Raw genomic sequence first — 25,040 nt, forward strand, 5'->3', positions numbered from 1 at the left:
CCAGACTCCCAGGTGTGTTAGATTTGACTCAGACATAACAAAAGCCTCTTGCCACAAATATTTGCAATCTAATCTTGCCGTTAAACAACTTTGCGTTAATGTCAGAATGAGTTGTATTTCAACTTATAGTCTTGGACGGTCGCTCCCACGCTCTTCTGGTTTTAATTTGCAGCACCACATTGCTGAAGCTATCAGTAGGGTTGGCACAGCACAGAAGTCTGAGCTATAAAAGGCTGATTAGAGGCGAGGCAGAAACACAACGTGGTGTAAAAGGTGGCACCTAAATGAGTTTCAGTTTATTTCTTTTCTTGAGCTCAAAACTAAAAATCTCACACAAGATGAAAAAACACATAAAATGTAAATGGCTCATCATTAAAAAGCTTTGAAGTCAGCACCCGATTGCTTTTCTTAATTAATTATTGACCATTCATGCTGCTTCAAAGGTTTTTCTTAATCATTTCTTTAACTTTATTGATGGCAAACAGCTGAAGAGAGGTCACCATAAGATATAATCAGTTACTAATGACATCTCTGAACTTAACAGCATTTTTACATTTAATTCTGCAAGTTATTTCCATTTATTACCCATCTCTTTCCCCTGCTATTGCATGAGTTTGTCACTGGCTAAGTTAAAACCCATCACGGGGACCTTAAAAGCCACTAATACATCCATGCTGCTCCTCAGTTTTTCTACGGTCTGCCATTTTTACAGCCTGCTTTCCTGAAGCACTGTTTTATTTTATTATCTAGCTATAAAGAGAAAAGATCCTTTGCAGCCGATGGGCCTGTCAGAGAGTAGAATTGATCTCAGCACTGATAAATCCTGCATTGTTTTCTCACTAATGATCTTGGACTGAATTGACAGAGAAGGCATCAATGGCTGCGTAAGACACGGTTGCTCTCGAGGTGAAAAGCAATTAAACTTTGCACAAAAAAACAACTTAATCTCAGCGGAGGATTGTTGTAATGCTGCATCATCTTTATTCACACACACAAAAGTAATTCCAGTGCTTTATGACAACAATAACAAGGTCTCAGCCGTGACGGTGACCGTGACCATGAGAGAAGCATTGTTGTGTTCTTTTAGCCAAAAGTGGGTCCCCGCAGTAAGAGGGCTTGCAGATATTCAATTCATCTTGAAAGCTTTCCCCTCAAACCTCGTACACAATTTACGTGGATCACCAGTTTCATCAGTCTGTATCAGTTTGACTGGCAGTTGTTCTCCCCAATGAGGGTGACACGTCCTGATGGGTGCTACGTGAAGGCTTTCTTGTTTACACACAAGCGACGATGCAAAGAGCAGATCCGACTTTATGGAGCTTTTCTGTGTCGCCTGACTTCATCTTTTTCATATGTTGTACAAAAGAAAATGTAACAGCCTCCTGTTCCACAATGATTTATCTACCATTCTAAAAAGTGGACACCGACTGACAGGGACATTTTGTTTGAGTTACCATCCTTTATCCTTTTATAAATTAGGGGAATTTGCCTATAAACTTCCTAGTTTTTGAGGGCAAAGTAATTCGGGTTATGCAAGATTTATAGCATTTGGTCTATAAAAAAAGATATATGTATATATCTTCTAATTAAGCCCCCGCCCCCCCATTTAGAAGTTGGCCCAACACCACGGCATCACCTCTACTGCCACATTACTGACCAAACTTTTCGTTGTATTTGTTATTTATGATCCATAAAGTAAATGCTGGCTATCAGAAGGCCAATTTGTCTTTGTAACTTATTTACTTTATCAAGGGTCTAGTCAAGTCTGTAAAAGTCTCATAATTAATGGATTAAATTAATCAAAATATACATAATTTTGTCACTTGATGCAATAGGGCTCCAACAAACTAGTTTACATTATGGATGAAGATAAAATGTAAGATAAGATATTCAATTCACAATAAAATCAAAGACCATCAAGAAGAAAACATCTTCACATTTGAAACCACTGAGGCATTTTTTAATATTAAAGGTGGATTGCAAAATATTTTGTTTAATGTATGAGTTGGATTAAAAATGCATACACACACACACACAGTGCAGATGGAAGAAGACAGTAAAAATGAAGATTATGGTGAAATTCTGGTAGAATAGAAACAGTTACACCAGGGCTGACCTCAATCTTGGCAACATGATGACAGCTGCAAAAGTTAAAAGTTTGGACGGAGTGACTTGAGAGAGCCAAAGCTATTTCAGTGTGATGCCAGGACCAATTTGTCACTTCAAATGCAGTCAGAGATGACATCGATTAGACGTACGTCTGAGTCACAGAAACATAACAGGAGGTATGACTCAAAACCTGTCAGAGAGACGTTCCGCTTCTACGGCAGTGCAAAGTCAAAAAAGCTCAAAGTGGAAAAAGTTGGAGGTGTTACTCTTGTAAAATCCAACCCTAAACAACAATTTGATACAACAAATTCCATTTAAAGTAATATTCTGCAACAATGAAAGCAAATTCATCTGTGTGCAAGTATGCATATAATTTCCCTCTGTAGTTCCCTCCAGACGTTCATTTTGGTGAGAAATGCGGCGGCTCTGCTCAGAACAAGTATTCAAAGAAGGCCTTAAAACCTCTGTTCAGCAGCATAATAGTGTGATCGCCGAGTTGTTTGTTTTCTGAAGGGAAGAAAAAATGATTATCCTAATATTTTTCAGATGGCTGAGCAGTTTATGATTGAATCTTGTAATTGCCGATGTTAAATGACACCCCACTGGTTTCAAGATGGGGTTTAAAGATTTGCAACAAGCAACACTACCTTCGAGGCAATTTAGAGGACACACTTCCCTGAATGGAGGTAGGGAGTCCTCACCGGTCTTCCTCCAGTGGAGGCCCACTTTTCAAGCTTACACCTGAACAATCTAAACTAAAAGTAGTGATGGCTTGTTCGGAGAATGAAATGGCCAAATTCACTTTTCTTTCTTCTTCCTTTTAGGCCTTTTGCACTTAACCAAAGCAAAAGGCAAGATATGCACCCAAATGTCCAAAAGTGACATTTGATTGATCGGGGTCTAGAAAGCAGGAAGATGCAAGTCTCTAATAGCAGCCTTCATCTAATGACCAGAAGACATGCAACGACTTGCAAGGATTTGCACAATTCCCCATGCCTCATCTGACCTCTATCTAGTGCACTTAAGCAGGGCCCCTGAGAAAAGCTTGACAAGCACATTCACTCATATTATTACCAAGGGACTACATGGCATCAGCTGCAGGACGCTAATTCATAGCTGGGCTACATTTTGCATAGGAACCTAAATTCATTTTAAAACCACATCTAACCCAGCTGCAGAGGCCTGTGCTGTAGGGAGAGGGGTCTGAGAGACAGAAAGGGAAGAAAAAAAAAACAGACGAGCCTTTTCCAAAGTCATTTTCTTGCAATTGGACGGTAAAATACAAAGCCGAGCTGAAATCTCTGACTGAAAGTCACATCTGTATCAAATACCCTGCAAGTATAATGGTGAACTGTGTAAGCTGATCCTCTACATTTATGGAGCCCTCCTAAAAAGATTCAAAGAAATTTCCCAGAGCTTGACGAAAAGGAAGACAGGCTACGCTAGACAGAATACCTCCTATTATCTAAATCTCGGAGAGGAGGGAGGAACATTTAGCAGAAACGGAGAAAAGAACTGGAGAAGATCATTTTAATCTGTAAGAAGTTACAGGTATGAGCAGTTGATGCACAGCTGCTTGGATTATTAATGAGCCCAGCTGCGTGGCAGACAATTGACCAAAAGTCATGACTACAAGCACAGCCACTGATGAATCTGTGTAGGCTCCACAGAGAGAGCACACAGAGGTGAGACTCCTGTCTTTGTCCAGCCTCTATTAAAAAATACCTGATCAATTTACAGAAAAGCCATTAAGTGTAGGTGGTGTCTGATATACAGTCAGCAGAGGCATTATGTTGTGACTAAGTGCCGCCAGCGAACAATCCATCCAGCCAGCTTCCCAGATTTGCGTTCATTTATCATGACCTCATTTCCCGAACACATTTCAAGCCACTCAATATTTCATAAGAGTTGTAAGAGAAATGTGTAATATTTACTATCTGGCATTGTGGGTGAGCGTTCTATATAAAAACAGCAATCCTGGCGAGAATTTCATCGCAGCTCTTTTCTGTGACAAAAGAAAATCATCTTTTATGGTTATGCGAGGGTTTCATGTTTAGTTTCACCTTTGAAGTTTTTGGTTCACATACAGGGCAAATGCAATATGATTAACTGAAAACTGATTTTAGTGTCTTCCAGTGTTTGTGTTTGCACTGAATGTTGGTCACAAAGGGAGAACAGCACAAAAAGATGGCCCTCCAAAAACTCATATGCTCATTATATCATGGCTGTGCATTCTTCCTACTGGCTGATGATCATACAGCCCCAACACAACCTGCCTCAGGCCTCGCTGTCGAACCCTCCTCCCTTGGACAGAAACCGCTACGAAACATTGCTCCCTCCTCCTGCTTTGTGTGGCCACGGGTTCCCAGAGCATCACCCGCCAGCCGAGACCGCATAATACCCACGATGCTCCACTTGTTCGCCCGGTCGGTGGGCGTCAATATAACACGGCCATATGTTGGTACCCTTTGTTTCCCCCTGTTCAAAGAGATCCTCTATCATTTCATTGGCGGTGTGACCTGTCACCTTGCCCGTGGCGTGTGCGTGATCCGTGACAATTTGACACTTTATCAACATAATTGAGGAAGCTGTCAGTTTGGCCCCTGAATCACCTTTCAGTGATGTGTGTGACCTCGATTGATCCACTGCTTCATGTGCATATTGACCTGAGTGTGCATGTACTCTGGGGAGACCCTTAAACTCTCTGGCTGCCATGAAACATCGGGAATCAGCAGAGCAGGGAAGAAAGACAGAGTATCACAGTTAGAGCATGTCTCATACATTACACACAAGCTGTGCCAACACTTGCAAGATCAAGTCACCAGTGACAATACTGGTTTCTCTTTACACCTGAAAATGATACAAAACCAACAGTACCCACCAGTTTACTGTTCAGCCAGGCTGTTAAAAAAAACAATGTAGTTTTAACAAGAATTTTTGACAGTTTTTATTTAATTCTGATGTGCGATAAGCACTGAAAGTGCACAGCTGGGAGGTTGCCATAAAGTGGCCTGGAGCAAGCCAGTCTGCTCTTTGTTGGCACACTTTCCCAACATCTGTCCTTACAACAAAATAGATAAACGCTATTTGTCAGATGCCTGATCAGAAAAATACATGATCTTATATTCAAAAGGATTGCATCGAAACATTGATTCATTTAATAACTGTATGTCATTGCACCTCTTTCCCTGAACTGGAGTTTAGTATTTGACTTCTTATTTAGTCACGGAAGGAACATGCAGTTAATATAAAAATATATATTTTTGCATCACTGTGGGGAAATAATTGAAACAATTGACAGATTGTAAAAACACTACAATTTTCAGTCATACATGGTCGTTAATGTAAACAGAAGAGGCCAAATGACAGCTATAGATAACGCATGGTGTCACGTTAAGTTATCGTAACAGCAGTGGCAATGACATTACTTTTAACATGAGGTGATGAGGAAACATTCTGAACATCAACTACTTACAGAAATACGTTCGGTGTGTGTTGATAATCCTAATACAACAAAGTAAAACGACAAAAAGTAAACAGGAAAGGATGCTGTCTTGCTGCTACTACCTTCTTGACAAAGTGCTCCAGGCGCTTTTACTTTTGGAAGTGTTAACGTATCACAGTTGTACTGCGGTGATAAGTCATATGTATTCGTTTTACAGAGCACCACATTGTTGGTTCTCTGTCGAAAAAACGTCCACAGCTGCAGCCTTTTCCCCTGGGAGAACTCATGGTTTCACCAGGAGCAGCGGGGAAAGGAGGAGGATGACTTCGTCAGTCAAACAGACAGAGTGACCAGCACTCCATCTTTGTTTGACTGACTTCCTGCCAAGCCCACTGACCGCACCGGAAAAACTCAGCACCATCTAGTGGACTGAAAAAGCTATTGTTGCCAAATATTTAAATTGTGTTTGCAAAATTTAAGTTTATACAATAAAAAAAAACATGACTCAGCATATCTGCATTGACTAAAAATAATTGCCACAAAAAAATTCACAATATTGATTTTACTCCCACCTCTAGTGAAAAGTACCCATCTGGTGACATAAACCGAAAGATAATTAGCGTACCAGATGACAAAGACAAGCATCACATGAACAGATTGTTTCAGCTCTTCACTGTAGACTATGCTTCTAAAATCGCTTCATCTCTATGTATATTATTTACTTACTGACAAAATACTTTTAGTTTGACAAACTGTCAGCCCCCCCGTGACCCTGAATACAGGATAAGCGGTAGAAAATGGATGGATGGATGGATGGAAACTGTCACTTCTGTTTGTTTTGTATGATCAAACAGTGTGAATCACAACATGTCTTGTCGGTGGAACAACCTCTGGACACGCAGTGTTGGAAGAGAGGAGATTCGATTATCTCTCACAAGGAGGCTAGTTTAGTGAGGGACAGGAACAGGAAGGGAGATCCTGTTTACAAGAGAGAGAGAGAGAGAGAGAGAGAGAGAGAGAGAGATATTAAAAAGTCATTAAAACGAAGGGTAATTTCACTCATGGGGGAAGTTGAGCAGAGAACAAACAGGAAGTCTTTTTTCCTCAGAAGGAAACCAAGTGTTGTTACTGTAAAAACTGACCTTGTGACTTGTGTCAGTAAGAGGAATACATGCAGAGGAGACCGACAGAGATAAACAGGAGCTCATACAGTATAGAGGATCCCCCTCCAGTGCATACACGCAAGCTCTCTCTCCCCACCTCGCTCACTCGCCCACTTACTCAGTATCGTTTCATCTCTCTCTCTCTCCCTCTCTCCCTCCCTCTCACACACACACACACACACACGGACACACACACACTCTCTCAGTCGCTGTGCTCTGACGGATGGGGATACACTGCCAGAGAGGACTTAGGGGCGAGAAGAGTAGTGTTTCTTTTCTTCTCTGGTGTGTTTTTCTTCTCTTCCGCCCGGCTTCCCTCATGAGCTGTTAATTCCAAACCCCAGTCCCGAGGATGAGGAGGATCTATTTGTGAGGAAGGCACAACAAAGGAAGGGGAAACGAGGAGCAACAGGGTGGTGAATTCTGCGAGTGTGGAGTGAGCGAGAAGACGTTTTTCCTTTTCTCCAGGCTCGAGCAAAGGTTAGTGAGGAAAGCTGCTTATTGTCAAAGCAAACACTGCCTGCTGCTATTGCTTTATTCTCTGTTCTTTACTTTGTTATCTCTAACAAGGCATTTCCTATTCACGTGCTTTCCATCCCTTAGTGTCTATTAAGGTTAAAATTAAATGTCCTCACAGACCAGTTTTATAAATTGAAACAGTTCTCAAAATTAAAAGTCCCTCACTTAAATTTCATTTTCATACAGTAAGTCCCCAGTTCAGCTACTGAAGTTTCACTCTAGGTCAACACGACTGTGTAATTTCCCAAAGGTATACAGTGTGGCGCTCAGGTGGAGTCTCTCCTGCTGAGGTAGCAGAGAGTGAGCTGCAGGAATAGGCGAGAGAACAGCTCGCTCTCAACAGCCGTCACTTTACACAGGAGGCAATTAAGCCGGATTGGCAGCCGGCGCTGCCGGTAACTTGGAAACAGGCGTGTGGGAGACGCATGGTGGCACATGATAGGATTTAGGAGGAGAGAGGAGCAGAGGAAGGAGATTCCCTTTGTTCATTCACACAAAAGCCTGCTCCTCTGTGAAAAAAAACCTGCTCCTTGTCTGTGTGAAAACTGGCCCAGAGGCAGCAGTTGGGAGCTTTTATGATTTTGCATGACAGTGAGCATTCTTCCGAGTGTGTGTACTGCAAGCGCATGTGCGTAGAAAGTGTGTTAGTGTGCTATGCGTACAGCTCTGTGTGTGTGTGTGTGTGTGTGCGTGTGTTTGTGTGTTCATGAATGCATTTGGATAATATGTCTTTTGTGTGTGTATTGGATATAGTGGGTCTCTTAGGTGAGTCCACATTTATAATTACCACAAGTGGAAGAAATCATTCATGCTTTAAACTAGTCAGACAATAGAAGAATAGAAACAATTACTAATAAACAAACAACCCCATCATGGCCCATATTATGATTCCATATTGTGATTCCATATTGTGATTCCTGGATGAATCATTGTGTAATTTCTGTAATGAATGGAAGAGAGTTCCAGAAACGGCTCCCGAAGGACTCCACCTTTGTCCGGGCTGTATTTATTAACTGTATGTGAGCGGATAAAAATTCAGCTTGAAACCAATAGAGACCTATTTCACTCACCATTTGTCACAAAGCCTACATTCTGCCTTTTTGCAGTGTAGTTAAGAAAATAGTGCATGAAAAGGGAGACGCTGAGGTTGGCTTCTGGCTCCTGGGAACAAAAGCCTTTGATGCAGGCTTGTCATAGGTGAACTTTTCTTTTAAAGATTCACTAGGGTAGAGGGTGGAGAGAGGTTTGATTAAATATGTATTAAAGAAAACAATTCTGAGTATTATTTCTGGAGGGCTGTAGGGTCATTATTCTGAACTGTGTGTTTTGACACAAATGGAGAGATATTGCATAAGCCTGAGCCTTACTGTCCATTCATTTAAATCAAAGAAAAGTGTTGGTCTTAATTCAGCAAGATGTGTTTATACAAAAGAAAGTGAACAATTTGCCTCAAAAAAAGCTGTTGTGTTTAGTCTGGACACCTAACAGCGAACATAAGCAAGGTCAGGGCAGTCGGGTCCGTCCATCAGTTATGAGTAGAGGGCTGTCTTAGCCACACACACACACACACACACACACACACACACACACACACACACACACACACACACACACACACACACACACACACACACACACACACACACACACACACAGAATACTGCCAGTTGCTTGCTGACTTTTCCTACTGGGAGGAGACATTGACATTGAGAGGGTGTCAATGTCTGCTTGGTTCACACATTAACTTGCACGTACAGTAAAAACACATTTTCCCCCAGGCACATCATGCACCAATACACACATGCATGCACCAAGGCAGAATAATACATACACACACTCCCAATCACACCAGGGGAGGTGGAGCAGGGAGATGCGTCGTGATCAGTGGCTTGGCAGAAGGCCTCAAGGTGAACATTTTGAGTGAGGAGCAATTCAAATTCAGAATAGATGACCAAACCGGTGTCGTAACTGCAGAGTAGCTGGTAGCAGCAGATGTAGAAAATCGTTTGGCAGAGGAAGAGGTTTTGGCGCCTCTATCTCAAATAATATAGTCAGAGGCGAGGAGCTGGAATTAATACAACCGTGGTATCGTCATCTCACGGATGGTGCTTCTTTTCACGGATCAGATGAGGCAAGAAAAAAAAAAAAACAACAACTCTCAGCTACACGGAGTGGTATATTCTGTCACTGCACACATATCACAATCCAGCCGTATATCTCGACATATCAGACTGCAGACAGAGTAGGTTATTTAGGAGAGAGCACAAACTGAAACTGTGTCCCCAGTTTATCACACAGAAGACAGTGTTTGACTGGATACTGAATATTTCTTTCAACCCAGTAATTGAGTCATACTATCAGATAGCTTATTGCCTTCCATCCTACTAAATCTGTATGAGCCAGTGAAAAACAGAAAACTATCATATTAACTATAGGGGTGAGAATCACCGGACGCCCCAAAATTCAATATTATCACGATACGTTCCTAATGCGATATTGCCATTATGGTTGTGATAACATAATCTGCAATATATTGGGATTTATTTTTCAACAGTAAAGTATGCAGGTTGTAAACATGTTTTATCTAATAAGTAGGGCTACACTTAACGATTGTTTTTATAATTGATTAATCAAACTAATTAATTTTGGAAAAAATGATTAATATTTCAATATTCAAACGTCAAAACAAGATAATAGACCCTATTTGGCAGGACACCTGATAAGAAAAATACTGGGTCTACATTAACTTATAATTATATATATTGCATCGAAATAATATTGCATTTAAACCATTTTCTATGATGCTTATGTCGGGACAAAACGTAAACCGGACACGTACTGCAGGTGCTTTCACTTTCAGAAGTGTTCGTGCATCCCAGTTGTACATTTAAAGTTTGCAGAGTTAACAGAGCAGCCCGATGTTGGCTCTAACTTTTGCACTTTAGGGGATAGTGGGTGAAGTATTTGATCTGCAGCTTGTTCTCGAGGAGAATTCATGCTCTCACTGGGAACAGCCTTGCTATGTACCAACGCAAGTAATGTAAATCGATTTTGTCCCAGCCCCACTAATAAGATACGTGTTCACTCTGCACTGCAAAGCACTGCAAAAGTCATGATGGTTGTCCCCCCTTACTCACCTTTTACTCAGCTTGTTTTGCTTCAGCACTTTTACTGCTCTGGTCTTTGGTTTGTTAATTGTGTAATTCTGTTCTGGTTAAAGTACCTGTATGACAAATATGAAACAAGAAAGTCCTTCCATTCAGAGTCTAACAGTTTGCACATCCGAATGGAACAAAGGCTATTGACGGACTTTCTCAGTGCACTGGATCCTCTCAACCCCCACTCGCCAAAAATCATTCTGAACAGTTTCCAGCCGAGAGTGTAACTCATTAATAACACCAACACCAGCAATGGCAGTCAAATAATTACATCCTCCAACCCAAAATAAACAGCACGCAGTCACTCAGCGTGCACAGGCATATCTTGTTTTCTGATCAGCGGTGCTGAATACTCTGCATTCATTGGGTTTATCCGGTCTGTCGTTGTGACATCACTCTCCCCAGGGTTGACACCGAGCAGGGGAACCCGGTGTGAACCAAAGTTCGGCTCTGTGCACGCGTGTGTGTGGATGTACAGTATGTGTGCTGTCATTTGTGCGTGTGCTTGTTAGAAGGAAAACGTTGGAAAGAGAACAAGAGTACAGTATGCATGTAGGCTACTGTATGTGTTGTGTGTGGGTGAGAATATAAGTGTGTGTGTGTGTGCGTGTGTGTGTGAGAGAGAGAGAGAGAGGCTGACAGAAGCAGGTTCCTTGATGAAATGTTGATGTTGCCTTTGATGTCAGCTTCTCCTCCATATCCGATTCCACCAAACAGATGATAATCTAACAGCGGCATGTAGAGCCAAACACACACACACACACACACACACAAACACACACACACACACACACACACACACACCCTGCTCATCAGCTGTACAGTGAGCGCTCACTTTCCCGTGTTCTTCAATGCTGTAACCATTAGACGCCAGAGGCAGAAAGCCAACAAGCACTGTGTGCCAATATACTGTCAATGCTAATATCAGTAGCCTGCTCCACATGGATCCATCAACCTGACCCCTCTGGGCGTACTGTAGCACTTCTGCAACAGTCACACAAGTGACAATGTTCTGCTTGTTTGCAGCTGATAAAACAGTCCATTAAATGTTTTCACCAAATCTAAATGTCAATATGTCAAGAAGAGAGCATTTACTTTTTCCTCCTCAATGTGTGTACATTGCTTTGAGTTTATTTGTTGTGTTATCTTTGGGGCGAGGTTTTTTTATTTTATTTTTATATTTCCTCCCTTTGTGCAGCCACTGAAATGAGAGACTTAAGAATTCATCAAACAACTAACAAGTCGTTGAAATTCAGACACAGGTTCGCCCAGTGACTGATTTGAATATTAATGTACTTGTGTGTGTGTGTGTGTCTGGTCAACACTAAAGGGAAAACAAATGACATTGATTCAGACTCCTTTAAGGCTTTTGCAGTATTGACCCAGCTGAAACTGTTCAATCACACGTGGATAAAAGGAAAATGAGAGGAAAATGTAACACTTGGGAAATCTGAGGTCGGGCCTGTTATGCAAATTATGCGTTTTGTTCATTCCCATACATGAATATTAATAATAAGCCCCAGCTGTATGGTGTCCTCTTTTCAATGTAATCAGTTCTTAAAAACCTTAATTGAGGGGTCAGGGGTCTTTTATTGAGGGTAATTTTGAAATAGAGAAAAAGAAAACACAATATTGCCATATTGACATTCCAGTTGATCAGTGTTATGCTATTGAGTGACTAAAAAACGAGTTGTGTTGATCATTACATCTAATATACAATGTACATATTTTTGACTAATTTCTCTCATTTGAATTCGTCATGTATAGTCTATGCTACACTGGTTTCAGCTCCATTAACATCACATGGCTGTAATAAGAAATATTGTTTAGCGCGTACACTATTGTTTAGCGTAATACTATAGAAAAGGACAGATAATACACAGATGATTTACTTACAGTTGTAATACCCACAACTTGAAATGCACACAGACAAAACTCAAAACTAAACACCACTGGCTACTCATCTATGCAAAATAACTGGTCCTGGATTATTGGTACTGATACAACATGTAAACCGCTATTCAACCGGTACACTATTGGGTCTCATCTATATTGTAATTAACATTATCTCATGAGATAATGTTTCGTATGTAAAATCTTACAACTCTCAAATGGATAATGGAGTAAAAATTACAATATTTCTGGACAAATTGGAGCGGAGCAGAAGTATGAAGGAGAAAATGGAAATACTGAAGCAAATCACAGACAGAATGGGCCTTAAGTTGGGAGAACGCCTGGACTAGACTAACTGCTCTCAACAATGTCCATATAAAGCCCTACATCTGACTGACCTCCCCTACTGAGGTGTTAGGGAGAGAGCAGATGTGAGTGACAGCAGAGATGCACAGTGACGGGACGAAGGGGTTAAACATCGGTGTCGGACACCGGCTGGTGATTACAGAGCTGAAGGTGCAGCAGAGCCTCTGTCACTTTAGCTCAGTCGTGCAGAGTAGAGCAAAGGCTTTTATCACAAGATAAAAAGGAACATGTCAAGGTAACGGCTTAAATGCACTAACACAGTAAACAAGGATTGGCAAGTGAGAAGACTGAAAGAACAGCTGGACGTGCTCTCTGGATGAGCAACAAAGATCCTTGCTTTATTCTTGCAATCACTTCAAATAAGTAATACAAAATCTTTATTTTTTATCTTCCAAACTGCTAGTTTTGCTGGATGGCTCAACAATAAAAATGCTTTATATTTTATTAGTCCAATATTCACTCTTTTTGAGCTCACTTCTTAAAAATGTCATCCTGAGGGAAATATCTGGCTTTTTAATCTGTTAAATGCTTCACTATGTTCACCAACTTGTCACTAACTTTATCTGCTGTTTGATGCTGAGCAGGTGTTCTGGGTTTTCCCCTGGAAATATCTGCCTGTCGCAGTTAGAAAATGATGGAGGTGAGAGAGAATTGGAACAGGAAAGCTGCTGGCTGGACAGCTAAACAATGAGCTGAAAGTCATTATTATGAAGCTCTGCAAAGTAAAGGGGAGCTGCATATTCAGGTTCTCTGTTCATTACTATGAACGAACCCATTCACATTATGTCACATTGCTTTTACATTGTCGTTTGCCTGAGCCTACTGTATTTACTGTTGAGGACGGTGAGGTATGTTGAGCCTTTGAAACCACATGGTGGACCTTTGAGTTGAGATTATTTCATCACTTTGGCCTTTATTTTAGACATATCCACATTATATTCTGAATGATTTGACAGATGGAAATTAGAAACAACAACAACAATTGTACCTATAGTCAATATTCTTTATATAAAATCAAACAATAGGCTACATTTTATGTCTGATAGGCTACTAGCATCTGGGCTAGTCGTAGTCATGGGCAACTCTCTGGGGCTCAAAACAAAGCATTATTCTGGTTTTCTCTTTGCTCTAGTGGTGGACCTCTTCGTTAAAACAGAAGACACAGTGATGCTGCTGTTGGTACGAGGCAGGGAAAACATTAATATGGATCAAAGCTGTGCGTGTCTGTGTGAGATTGGGCTTTCGTCTCTTAAGTCAGCGACCACTGAGACTGCTGCTTCACATACCAGTAGTTGCATGGCACACATTAGAAAATCCTCATTGCAGGGTGTGTTAGCTCAGCTGTTATGTGTGTGTGTGTGTGTGTGTGTGTGTGTGAGGACATTTATCTATATTGCAGCACCAAACGCATATGTGCTCACCATGCTGACACTGATGTGTTATTTGAAGACTCACTATAATCCGTGAGTCCTTAGGGCTCAAATTACGGTAATTTTGTTTTATTCACCATATAATATAAAGGCAGAGTATAATCCCTCGCCTACATAATGACTAACCATTTAAATAGATATCTACTGATCGATAATCTCCACATATTATCATATTATCAGTGAACAACAGCAGGTTACTCTACTATTGTTCATTTTAATAATTAAAAAATGAATGCCAGTCACACAAATCAGCTCAATTGGACCTTTTTAGCGGATATCTCGGAGCATAGATTTATAATATTAGAAATCAGAGTTGAACTCACTGGCATTTAGGGAGCATTTCAGGACACAATAGGAAGTTATTATTCACAGGAGATCTGCCAACATTATGCAAACCCGAGTAGGTCAAAACCAAGACAGCCTCATTACCAAGGTGCAACACCACTATGACGGCCAGTCAACCAACACTTCCAGTAATGATTGCTGGAATAGCCCACAAACGGTTCCTTGCATTTTAAAGTTTTTCTAACAGGCCATATAAACAGGCTGCCAAAACACCATTAGCATTTGGATGTGGAGCAGTGTGGAATATTATCCATTCTCATCTGAGGTATTCCTGGCACTACACTGTTACTGCTGCCCTCAGTGACCTCAGGAACCTCAAGGTGTATCTGTGACGGCTATTTCTAGGCAAAAAGTTGCATGGGGTTTGGTCTTAGGCGAATTATCTGAGGGTAAACTTGCACACTACTCTGTATTGTTGGTTTACTGTGAAATAACAGTTGGATCAGAACTTTTAAAAAAAAAGCCAACTTTGGTGTTGTGCTGCCTCACCATCATGGTCTGTCTAAACTAGAATAGCAATGCAAGCCATAGGGAAGACAACAAAGATTCATGCAGTACTGTCCCACCATGTCATGGTTTTTTCTCTTTCTTCATTTTTTAGATTCCCACCAGGATATTTGTCTGGGGGTTGAAGCTATTTTAAATCCAGGGTCAGGCAGAGGATGACACGGAAGGTTTCCAAGAAAAACCAACTGAGCCCAGAGTGGGGTGTTAAAGCAAATCCAAACAAACAATGCTGTCTTGTGTCTGGGAGATTCTGTCCTGTCTGTCTGCATCACAGACATGAAATAGTCGATAGGATATGTCTCCCAAACCCCGGAGCCAAAATAAGTCCAGTTATTCTCTATTATGAGTCACATTTCCACTACCAACAAAAACTGAATTTGGGTGCCAAAGTGCTGATGCGTTCACAGATGAGGTCTCTGTGTAGCCTGCAGGCAGCTCAAACCTTGATGGAGCTGTGAGTGTTGGGAGCTGCAGTGGAACAATTCCTGCAAGGCTTCCTGTGGCCTTGAAAGGGACTTCACTGCAACAGCTTCTGTATCTCAGTGATATTTAGAAGTCAAACTCAACATCTGAGTTTCTTGATCAAAGCAAAACTACTTCAAATCAAAAGTAGGGTTGCAACTAAAGCTTATTTTCATAATCAATTAATCCATTTCAGATTAATCGATAATTTATCCTGTAAAATGTAACTGTAAAAATTTTGAGAAATACTTAAAGTGACATCTTAAAATTACTTATTTTTGTTTGACCTGCTGTCCAAAAGCTAAATTTATTGAAAAATATAAACAAAACTAAATTAACCTTGTTGTGAGATGAGTTGATCAACTGGTCAAAAGTAACCTTTGATCTCAACTTTTGCTGATAAACTGCTAAGAATTAAGTAAATTTGAACATCTATGAAAGTGCTTCCCATTCTTTTTTCTGCTTGTGACTCCTTAAATCAAGGCAACTTTAAACATCCAGTCTCATGTAGTATCAAGTGAGCTGGATTCATTCATACTGCATCACATGAAAACTCCTTTGTAGATTAAATGGGACTCCAAAAATGTTCAGACCCCAACTGACCCCGAGACCTTGAATGTATAATGAATTCAACGTATTAGACTCCAGTACATGTCTGATTAGCTGTGTCTCCCTCACTGTATGCATACATAACTACCAAGCAATACATTACTAAAGAACGAATTTCCCTGTTTAAGTCTCATTTGGTCAAGAACACACTCTCTCCTATCAGCTACTGTATTATGCTAGTCACTGGGGTGTTCAGATTTATGTGTTACAAAGCTTTCTTTATCCATAATCTCCATATTGTTGATAGTTGCTTATTCAGGCTGAAAGGAGGCTGGAGCAGTGAAGCTGAAGCAGGTGGAGGTTTATTTCCAGATGGATGCTGATATTGGCCTCTGCAGAAATATCCACTAAAAGTCTTACTACAGTAGATTGTCCTCAACAATGAAGCATCGCTGCATTTCTAGTTATTACAGAAGCTGCATGTAAAAAACAAGTTAATCAGAGTAATTATTCTGGTGAGATCTGGGGAGCTTCTCAGACAAATAGCTCAATTATTTTCCAATCTGCTTATGTGATCCAAATTGATGATGAATAAAGGGTGTTAGACAAGATGAAGCATGAGGCCAAATGGTTTCCATCAACATGACAGCCACAGCAGGTAGAAACACAGCAAGCCAGCAGATGCACGTTTGATTACAGCTCTTCTCTTATTTGCTGCTTGTGTTAAGCTAACAAAGCATCACCAAGTTAAAAGCACAAACAGACCACCCATGCAGCGAGGTGGCTGCACTGCACAATAGCAGCACCCATTATGTAGCCGTATTGACTGAACTCTCCACAACAAGCTCTATGGCAACCCTACTGTGCTATTGTCCCTTTTAGATCGACTGTATTCATTTCCTGTACACTCCCCTGTGTATGCCAATTACAAGATGTTACATTCTTCCTCATATCTTCTGTGACGTAAACATCTCCCAAGCAACATCAAGCCACCAGACCAAAACACGTTGCTGCCACTGGGGTTTATTTAGAATATTTGATCCGGTATATTTATTCAGGAGTCTGATTATATAAACTAAAGAAGGGAACCTCTGTTCATCAGTCATATTTATGTGCAGCTTTGCAGCTCTGAGCTCTCAGTGAGACAGCGCAAATGAAGAAGCATTTCTTACCCTGACGGTGCTTCGTCAGTTCGTAATGGAAAGATACCTTAGCTGTGGATGTTTGTAGCAAAAAGAAGAAGACTACCGGAGACATTTGGCTGTGACTTATTATGGATAGTTGTGTAATATGTTACCTGAATGATTACACTGACATTTATTTTAATGCTTTTGACTATTAAGATAATTTAACAAGACATATCTAAAATCACTGAAAATAAGTATGAATCAACCTGTCCGTTTGCCTTCACTCACAATATTCTGTCACAAAATACAAGAGTATTGGGGAGCTTTGCTAAACCCTGTCAGGACAGTTAAACTAAATGTAATGTTTGTGGGATTGCATTTACTTCTTACAGTCTTCCTGTATATTAATACGACAAATCAAATTGAAATCAGCATCATGAAGCCCAGCATTAAAGTTGGTCAGCTGGCACTGAAAACCTATAATAGTCTTCACAGCATGCATGTTCTTTGCAAGAAAACAGTTTAAGAGTAAACTCTTAACAATATTCCAGTGATACAGTATGTTAAATTGCTTTTGAGCTACAGTCAACTTCTTTTATGAAGTCTTATCAGTTCCTGCTGCAGGGAAATATTTTCCTCCCTAGTGTTCGTTAATGGTAGTGTAAGGAAAACATTTTGCAGGCTTTAGTTACCACAATCCCTGGCCTCATCCTTGTAGAAAATGATCTCAAAATTTCAAACAGCTGAGCATTGTTTGTATTTCAATGAAAGCCATTTGCGGTGGATCCTCTGAAGGTTTACAGTCATGCAAGACTGTCTTAAGACTCGGTCTTATGATGAACACAACTCAAAGATCTGACACATGCTGTACTTCACATTGGCCAGCCATCCTGTCCACTGCCTCCGGCTGTCACTCCTTACTCATTGACAATTGCACTGCATACAATTCCCCTTTTGTGTGCCAGTGATGATCATTAGATCATAGCTCTAAAGCTCCCAACATGGGCTCATATCCTAAATGGAGCACTGTCAGGCTTCTGAGTGAAGCTCTAATATCATCAAATGTGAATGAACCCAATTTATTATGATGACAGTCAAAGGGAGCATGGAATTAGGCACCAGCTCACTGTGATCAGTATTTGGATGCAGGCCCATCAGCAGACCCAGATATGAGACGCAGTCACTTAGTTACCACACACTCGTTCCGCGTGTGAAGTGTCTCATCGCTAAACTGTACTTTGCTCAGGATTCTCACAAAAGTGTGCGTTTTAGGGTGATTGCCGATGCACATTAACACGGATTAAAACCCATCGTGGCGACAGGGTGTGCATTTGTCTTCTCTGAGGAAAATAGAAACCTAATAATGAGGCCCAGAGGGAGCATACATTTTCACCTACTATCCACAGGCGAAAAAGGGTTATGTGAATACTCCAAATGACAGGCCTAAATGTTTAAAAATAAAATTAAGCCATAGAGAGAGAGAGAGATATATAGGGAGAATTGTAATGTCAAGTTTGTGCCTTTACAAACTTGAAAGCTTATATCAGATAAAAGACATAGCAGACCAAAATTAATAAATAATGCTTTTTAAAAAGCATTATAACATGTCACAGACTTTGAAGTTTATGTCTGAACAAAAATAAGACTTGGACAAAGCCCCCAGCATATCACTGTGTAATCTCCAAATAGTCCAAACTCTTCCACTTCACTTTCCCTCATCAAACCTCTGACAGATTTGGGTTTCCTGCTGTGATGTGATGAAAAGTATGCCGTTAGATTCACGATGGTTGCTGCAGTAATTGGTCACTAAATATTTCCTCCTTTTCTCAGGCAACAACATTGAGTAACAACATGGAGTAACAAGCTCTGTGTGCTTTTGGTTACCCCCGGAGTGTGTTCATTTTTAAAGTATTTCCTCTCATACAGAAACGTCCTTGACATTTACTCTGAGAGTGGCAACACTGGGTTGTCATGGGCTTTATGTATATTTTAGTTTGATCTTAGACATAAACAGCAAGCAGCTCCATCCGAGTTGCACGCTTGTTCAGCTGAGCCGTATGTTCTATTTTCAGTCCCAGGGAGCTGTTCACTGTGTAACATGTTGTGTATTTACAGTACATGTTCTGCTTCGCTACCATCAGGCTCATTACACAGAGCTTCACATTCACTTCTTCTTTGTAAACAAGCCTTGCACTGAGATGATGTGAACCTTGCCCCTTTTACAGCCTACACAACACAGTAATGTGGCAATGATGTGAATCCATTTGTGATGGAGAAATAATGTATATAAAATCCTTGATAAAAGACAACAGCAGCAGAAAGGAATAGGAGTCAGTTTGCCAGGGGGACATGATAGGATGGGAAACCCTCGTCAGACTTCACAGTCATCTGACAGCACACTGAATCTCTCACCAGAAATAAAAAAGAAACATAAAAAAATGCGACTCTAACAAGCCTCCAGGGACCTTTAGCTGCCTGGCTCTCTGAAGGGAGAACAGCTTGTCTGATCAAAATGCTTTAAAAAGACTTCAAGAGAAACAGCCTGCTGTGCTCCACATACATATTCTTTCCATATGGTCCATAGTAATGGCTTTGTATATTGGTGTGGTCATGTGCAACCATCAGCCTGCGCTGTTGAGATTACACAAGAAACATGGCAACAAGTAGGAGCTGGAACAAGTACAGCAACTACACAGCAACTGACAGTGAGTGGGATTCTTCCTGGAGATGTTTACACAATATTAGTTTAGGAGTGCAGGTCTTTACGGATCCTCTCAGATCTCTCTTCAGTCTAACCGGGTAAGGTAGGATCCCATTGTATTGCTTCAGGTCTCGGGTTTGTATGTCCATATGAATAAAATCCAAGGGGATCCAATATTTAAAATATTTTAAAGGTGTTTAGTTAACTGGTGGTGCACACAAAGACCTACAGTCATTATTCTCAGACCTCCTCGGATCAATCCGTGTGTCCCTTTCAAATTCAATTCGAATTCATGCATGGTGGGTTTAGTTTCATGTTTCTCATGCGTGTGTTTTCGATAGGGTCCTGCATTTTGGACCTGTGAAGATAGACCTCTAATTTAGAGGTCATCATCACCCAATTTTTTCAGAAACTCACAAGCCATCAGCCAACACCACATTCTGCACGAGTGAGCCAGTTGGGCAAAGCTGTGAAAGCTGTGAAAATTGTCAAGTGCTTCTTCTTTCTCTTTCTTCACAGCGTATTTAAACCTCACCAATAAACTCTGTATATGCAGCAATAACTGCGGTCTACTTTCAAACAGAAATGTTCTGATACTATATATATATATATATATATATATATATATATATATATATATATATATATATATATATATATATATATATATATGCCAAACACATTGCATCAATACCCTGCGTTTGTTATCACTGTTGTTTTGGCCGGTTCTTCCTTATCTCACATGCTCAATACTGATTGGGGAGGATATATGGATCTGATAACGAGTAATATGTGTTGATATTGTTCCTATGTAGCGTACATGGGCTGATAAATCAAATGATAATGTGATATTATCTGGCATTTTAGGCCGTATCTGAGGCATTTCTGATACTGGTATCAAACTTGGCTGAAGCAGATTTCTTCTGACCAACAGTCCAGACCTGAAAAATCTACTCTAATAATCTACTTTAAATAATTTGTCACATAAGACTCTGGACTCATCAAATTTTTAAAGATTAATCGACTGGATCATTACAGTGTAACTTCTGGCGAAATCCGGATCAAGTTCTGAACAACAGTCAAGCAAAAACTTCCCATACCTCATAGCTGGTACTAAACACAATAGCGAGAAATGTGGTTACTTGTGTTTGACCTGTAAATACCATATAGGTTGTTGCTGATGTCTTGCCCTACTGACTACGTTATAATCTCCTTATTAAAAACACTTTACATTTTTTATCAGGTGAATGACAATTGTGTGTTCATGTAAAAAAAACGTTCCCTCCAGATTTCTGTGCCACACCGTGGTGTTCACCAAAACACCTTGCCAATACTTAAATGACAGTGACAATGACAGAGTAGACAGTGGTGATGCAATATTAAATTGGATGTGATCCACTATTAAATTCTTTTTCATTAAAAGACACTCGTGCTCTTCAACACTGCTTGTTGCTCAGCTGCTGTCTGCTTCTCAGTTATTCAGGCTTTAAGTTTTCTTACACTTTCCATGCAGAAGTTTAATTATTTTTTGCACATGCAAGCTTGCAGCTATATCCCTTGGTGGGCTTTAGGTCATTTTGAAAGCCAATTCTTTAGTAGAAAATTAATTTATGTCATAAATAAGGGCAGTGTAGATTATATCGCTTTGATGAGTAATTACCATTTTCCAAACTCCTCTGTCACATGTGACTGCCACTGATAAGAGCTTCAGAGCCTAAGAGCCAAGTCACACATTTTTCTCACAATACCATTGTAAAACAACTGCTAAATGCAAACGGTTCGTTCTCAGAGTTTGTAATAAATTACCATACATTTCACCTTTAACTTATTCATAGACAGGGACCGTTTACCTGCAATTTCCTCTGGTACTATTAAAAGGAATACATTTGCCAAAGAACAGGAGGAACAATCATGGCTAAGCAGAATGTGCCACCAGCCCATTAATCTCACCAAGCAGTGGATGGATGGCTATGATGACACAGCTTTGAAAAACAACTGTACAGTAACAGAAGAAGAAGTGTTCATGAACTCCCAAGATGCATCATTTACAAGCAAACTTTAGCAGTTCTGCAATCAAAACACTGTAAATGGTGCTGAAGGAGAAAGTTCTGTTAAATTCATTGTATTTGATAAAAACCAACACTTTTTCGAAGTACACCATGATTTAGTGCACATGTTGTGTTTTTGTCTTAACTGCCAAGCAAAGTTACATAATCAAGTATCTGCTGGGATTATCACTTTTTGCCATTTCAGTTCTCAGTGGGATAAAGTAATAAATTGGAGAGATTTCAGTTTTATTCAATAAATAAATATATTTATGAGTTGTTTTTAATGTTTTGGAATGTGAATGCAATATTATTATTATACAAGTATTATATGTGTTACAGACTAGTAAAAGGCCAAATTAGAGTATAATAAGTGCTGCAACTAACTGTAATGCTTTATTTCATGGGTTCAGAATTTCCATAATTTAAACCACCAAATATTATTAATGTATGTATTTATTATGCAAAACGTAATCCTCCATATGTTGATTTGTATGCTTGCTTGAAGACAGATTAAAATGTTTAACTTTAGCTGACTTGCTGTGCAGTTGTCTTTACTTTCCCTGTAATTCATTTCAAATTACACACTCTTAAATTCTGGACTTGTAAATTAAACTATTTCACATACAATACAATATATCTATCATCAATTAGTTGACCATTAATTTTACACTGGTTGATTAATTGACCACTCAGCTCAATGCCTTATAAATCATCATTTTTGTCACTCCATTTTGCTATAATGGATGGATAAGATGGGTTCAAACTTCTGAAATGATAACATCAATTGCAAACATTCCTCCTGTCCTAATCGGAAAATCTGTTGTCACTATAGGGATTTTTCCCAGAGAGCCAATTTCAATTAAAATTATTGCCCAAGCCATCCTTTTATGTAAACCTAAGGACAGATTTCAGGAGGCATCATGGGAAGTCACTGCCAGACAAGCTGTCCACACAGTAGGGTGGAACTTCCAGAAATCCGAATCAAATCTCTTAATCTTTCCTCTCTCTGCTCATCTTGTTCCCATCAGGAGTCCTGACTCACAGCAGCAGCCATGTGAGAGGAGCTGTCAACAAGCAGAGGATGCCCATGCCCAGTTAAAGCAGAGCATCACCCCTCCCTCCATCCCTCCCTACCGCCTGCTCCCTCCCTTCTTCCCACATGAGGACGAGAAGATGACTATCACCAGCCGGCAGTCCTTCAATGTCCTGACGGTCATCTTCCTGCTGCTGTCCACTGCAGGTCAGTGTAGTTTTGTGTGTGATCAACAGTGAGTCTGCCTGCCTGGCCCAGTGCCATGAACCAAATATATGGGAAAAAAAACCCTAAAGACACACTTTTATGAATTGAAAGACATTGATGTTGACATCTGATGGCCAGAAGTTAAGTCAGAGACACTTAACATCAAGGAACTTACACTTCTTGCCAAACGCACTTGGCAGGAAAAGCTCTGAACCTCGGGGTGCTGTATAAATGAGGCCATACAACATAAACCTGTGAAGAGAGCATATAATAACCCCAAAAGACACAAAGAGAGGAACCCAGCTCACACATATCTCTGTGATATGGGATATATATACTGTATTATGCACAAGGGAAAAGATGCCAACTCAAGTTTTAAAATGACAAAATAGGGCAAGAGGAGGATGAAGGAAGGAATCAGCATAACGGCCACAGGAACAGGACTGGAAAACCCATAATAATCAGTGGAGTGAATGTTAATCATGTTAATGACTTTTTAACTTGAACACTTAAAAGTATTTGCAGTGATCACAGTATAAACCAGAATCAAACTACAATAAAGTGACTTTACAGCCAAAATCTGATTCATTATATTCTTAATTTTTTATTTTTTTTTAACTGATTCTTAAAATTGTTTAAATTTAATTTGGTGGTATATACAGTCTGGTGATATTGATAGTAGGGCTACAACTAACAACTACTGCTCAACTGGAACCCTTCATCACACTAAGTCACTTATCTTCAGGGATATCAATCTGTCCATTTAGGAAGCGCACAAGATGTGAATCCCTTTCACCTGCTTTGGTGAAAATGAAAGTGGCAACAAGTGCAATGGAGATGAAAAAGCAAGACAACCCCAAAAAAAGAATGGTTTTGCATGTGGTGGCCACAGACGATTGCTCTCTCCTTCTCCTTGCTGACTGATTCTTCTCTCGTTCCATGTTCTGCTAGTGTCCCTGTCACTACTTGTAGCATGAGGTGCTATCTGCAGCCCAATGAGGTTGCACAGGTAGTCCAGCTCCTCCAGGATGGCACATCAATATCCTAGGGAGGAGATACCAGGAGACCGGCCATAACACAGGGAGTGCCGGACAGGGCCATAGAAGGGCATCAACCCAGCAGCAGGACTGGTATCTGCTCCTTTTTGCTAGGAACAGGAGGAGCACTGCCAGAGTTTTACAAAATGACTTGCAGCAGGTTACTGGTGGGCATGTTTCTGACAAACTCTATCGAGTGGCATGAGGGCCTGGCGTCCACTAGAAGGACCTGGTTTCACAGCCCAGCCCTGTGAAGCTCCATTGACATCGCCAGAGAACACCAGGATTGGCAGGTCCACCATTGGTGCATGGTTCCCTTCACAGATGAGAGCAGGTTCACACTGAGCACATATGACAGGCGTAGAAAGGTCTGGAGGCGCTGTGCTGAATATTATGCTGCCTGTATCATCATCCAGCATGACCGGTTTGACAATGGGTCATTGATGGTCTGGGAGGCATATTCTTGGAGGGTTAGCCAGACCTCCATGTCATAGCCAACGGTACCCTGACTGCTGTTAGGTACCGGGATGAAATCCTCAGAGGGATTGTCAGACGTTTCGCTGGTGCAGGGTCAATGCCAGGCCTCATGTGTGTGGCTGTTCCTGTGCCATTTACTGGCCTTCAAGTTCTCCTGACCTAAATTCAATTGAGCACCCATGGGACATTATGCATCAGTGGATCCGATGCTGCTAAGTACCACCACAGGATGTATCACCGATGCCCTGTTGTGTATTTTAATCAGTTAATTGCCTTTTTTTAATAAATCCATAATTTTGTTTTGTCCATAAAACTGAATTTTTGGCATTATGCCTGATAAATGTTTGACAAATTGCCACGATTGCCTGGAATTGTTGTTGTTCAATTGATAAGCTGATGACATGTAGTATGTTTCAGGAAAAAAATGTGTTAAATTGGAGGTCTGATTGTAGCAAGGAATACAT

At 40.5% G+C, this 25,040-nt stretch overlaps 1 protein-coding gene across 1 annotated transcript in view; it reads left to right on the forward strand.

Annotated features, from left to right (window-relative positions):
- Positions 1 to 6,914: 6,914 nt before the first annotated feature.
- Positions 6,915 to 25,040, forward strand: part of shisal1b (shisa like 1b) — a 35,681-nt gene continuing 17,555 nt past the window's right edge. The window contains exons 1-2 of the mRNA XM_084018586.1: positions 6,915 to 7,197; positions 22,851 to 23,062. Coding sequence (XP_083874712.1) covers positions 22,996 to 23,062 — 67 coding nt within the window. The 5' untranslated portion in view covers positions 6,915 to 7,197; positions 22,851 to 22,995. The remainder of the gene's footprint in view (positions 7,198 to 22,850; positions 23,063 to 25,040) is intronic.

The sequence above is a fragment of the Eutrigla gurnardus genome (assembly GCF_963514095.1).
Source record: "Eutrigla gurnardus genome assembly, chromosome: 9".
Lineage (NCBI taxonomy): Eukaryota > Metazoa > Chordata > Actinopteri > Perciformes > Triglidae > Eutrigla > Eutrigla gurnardus.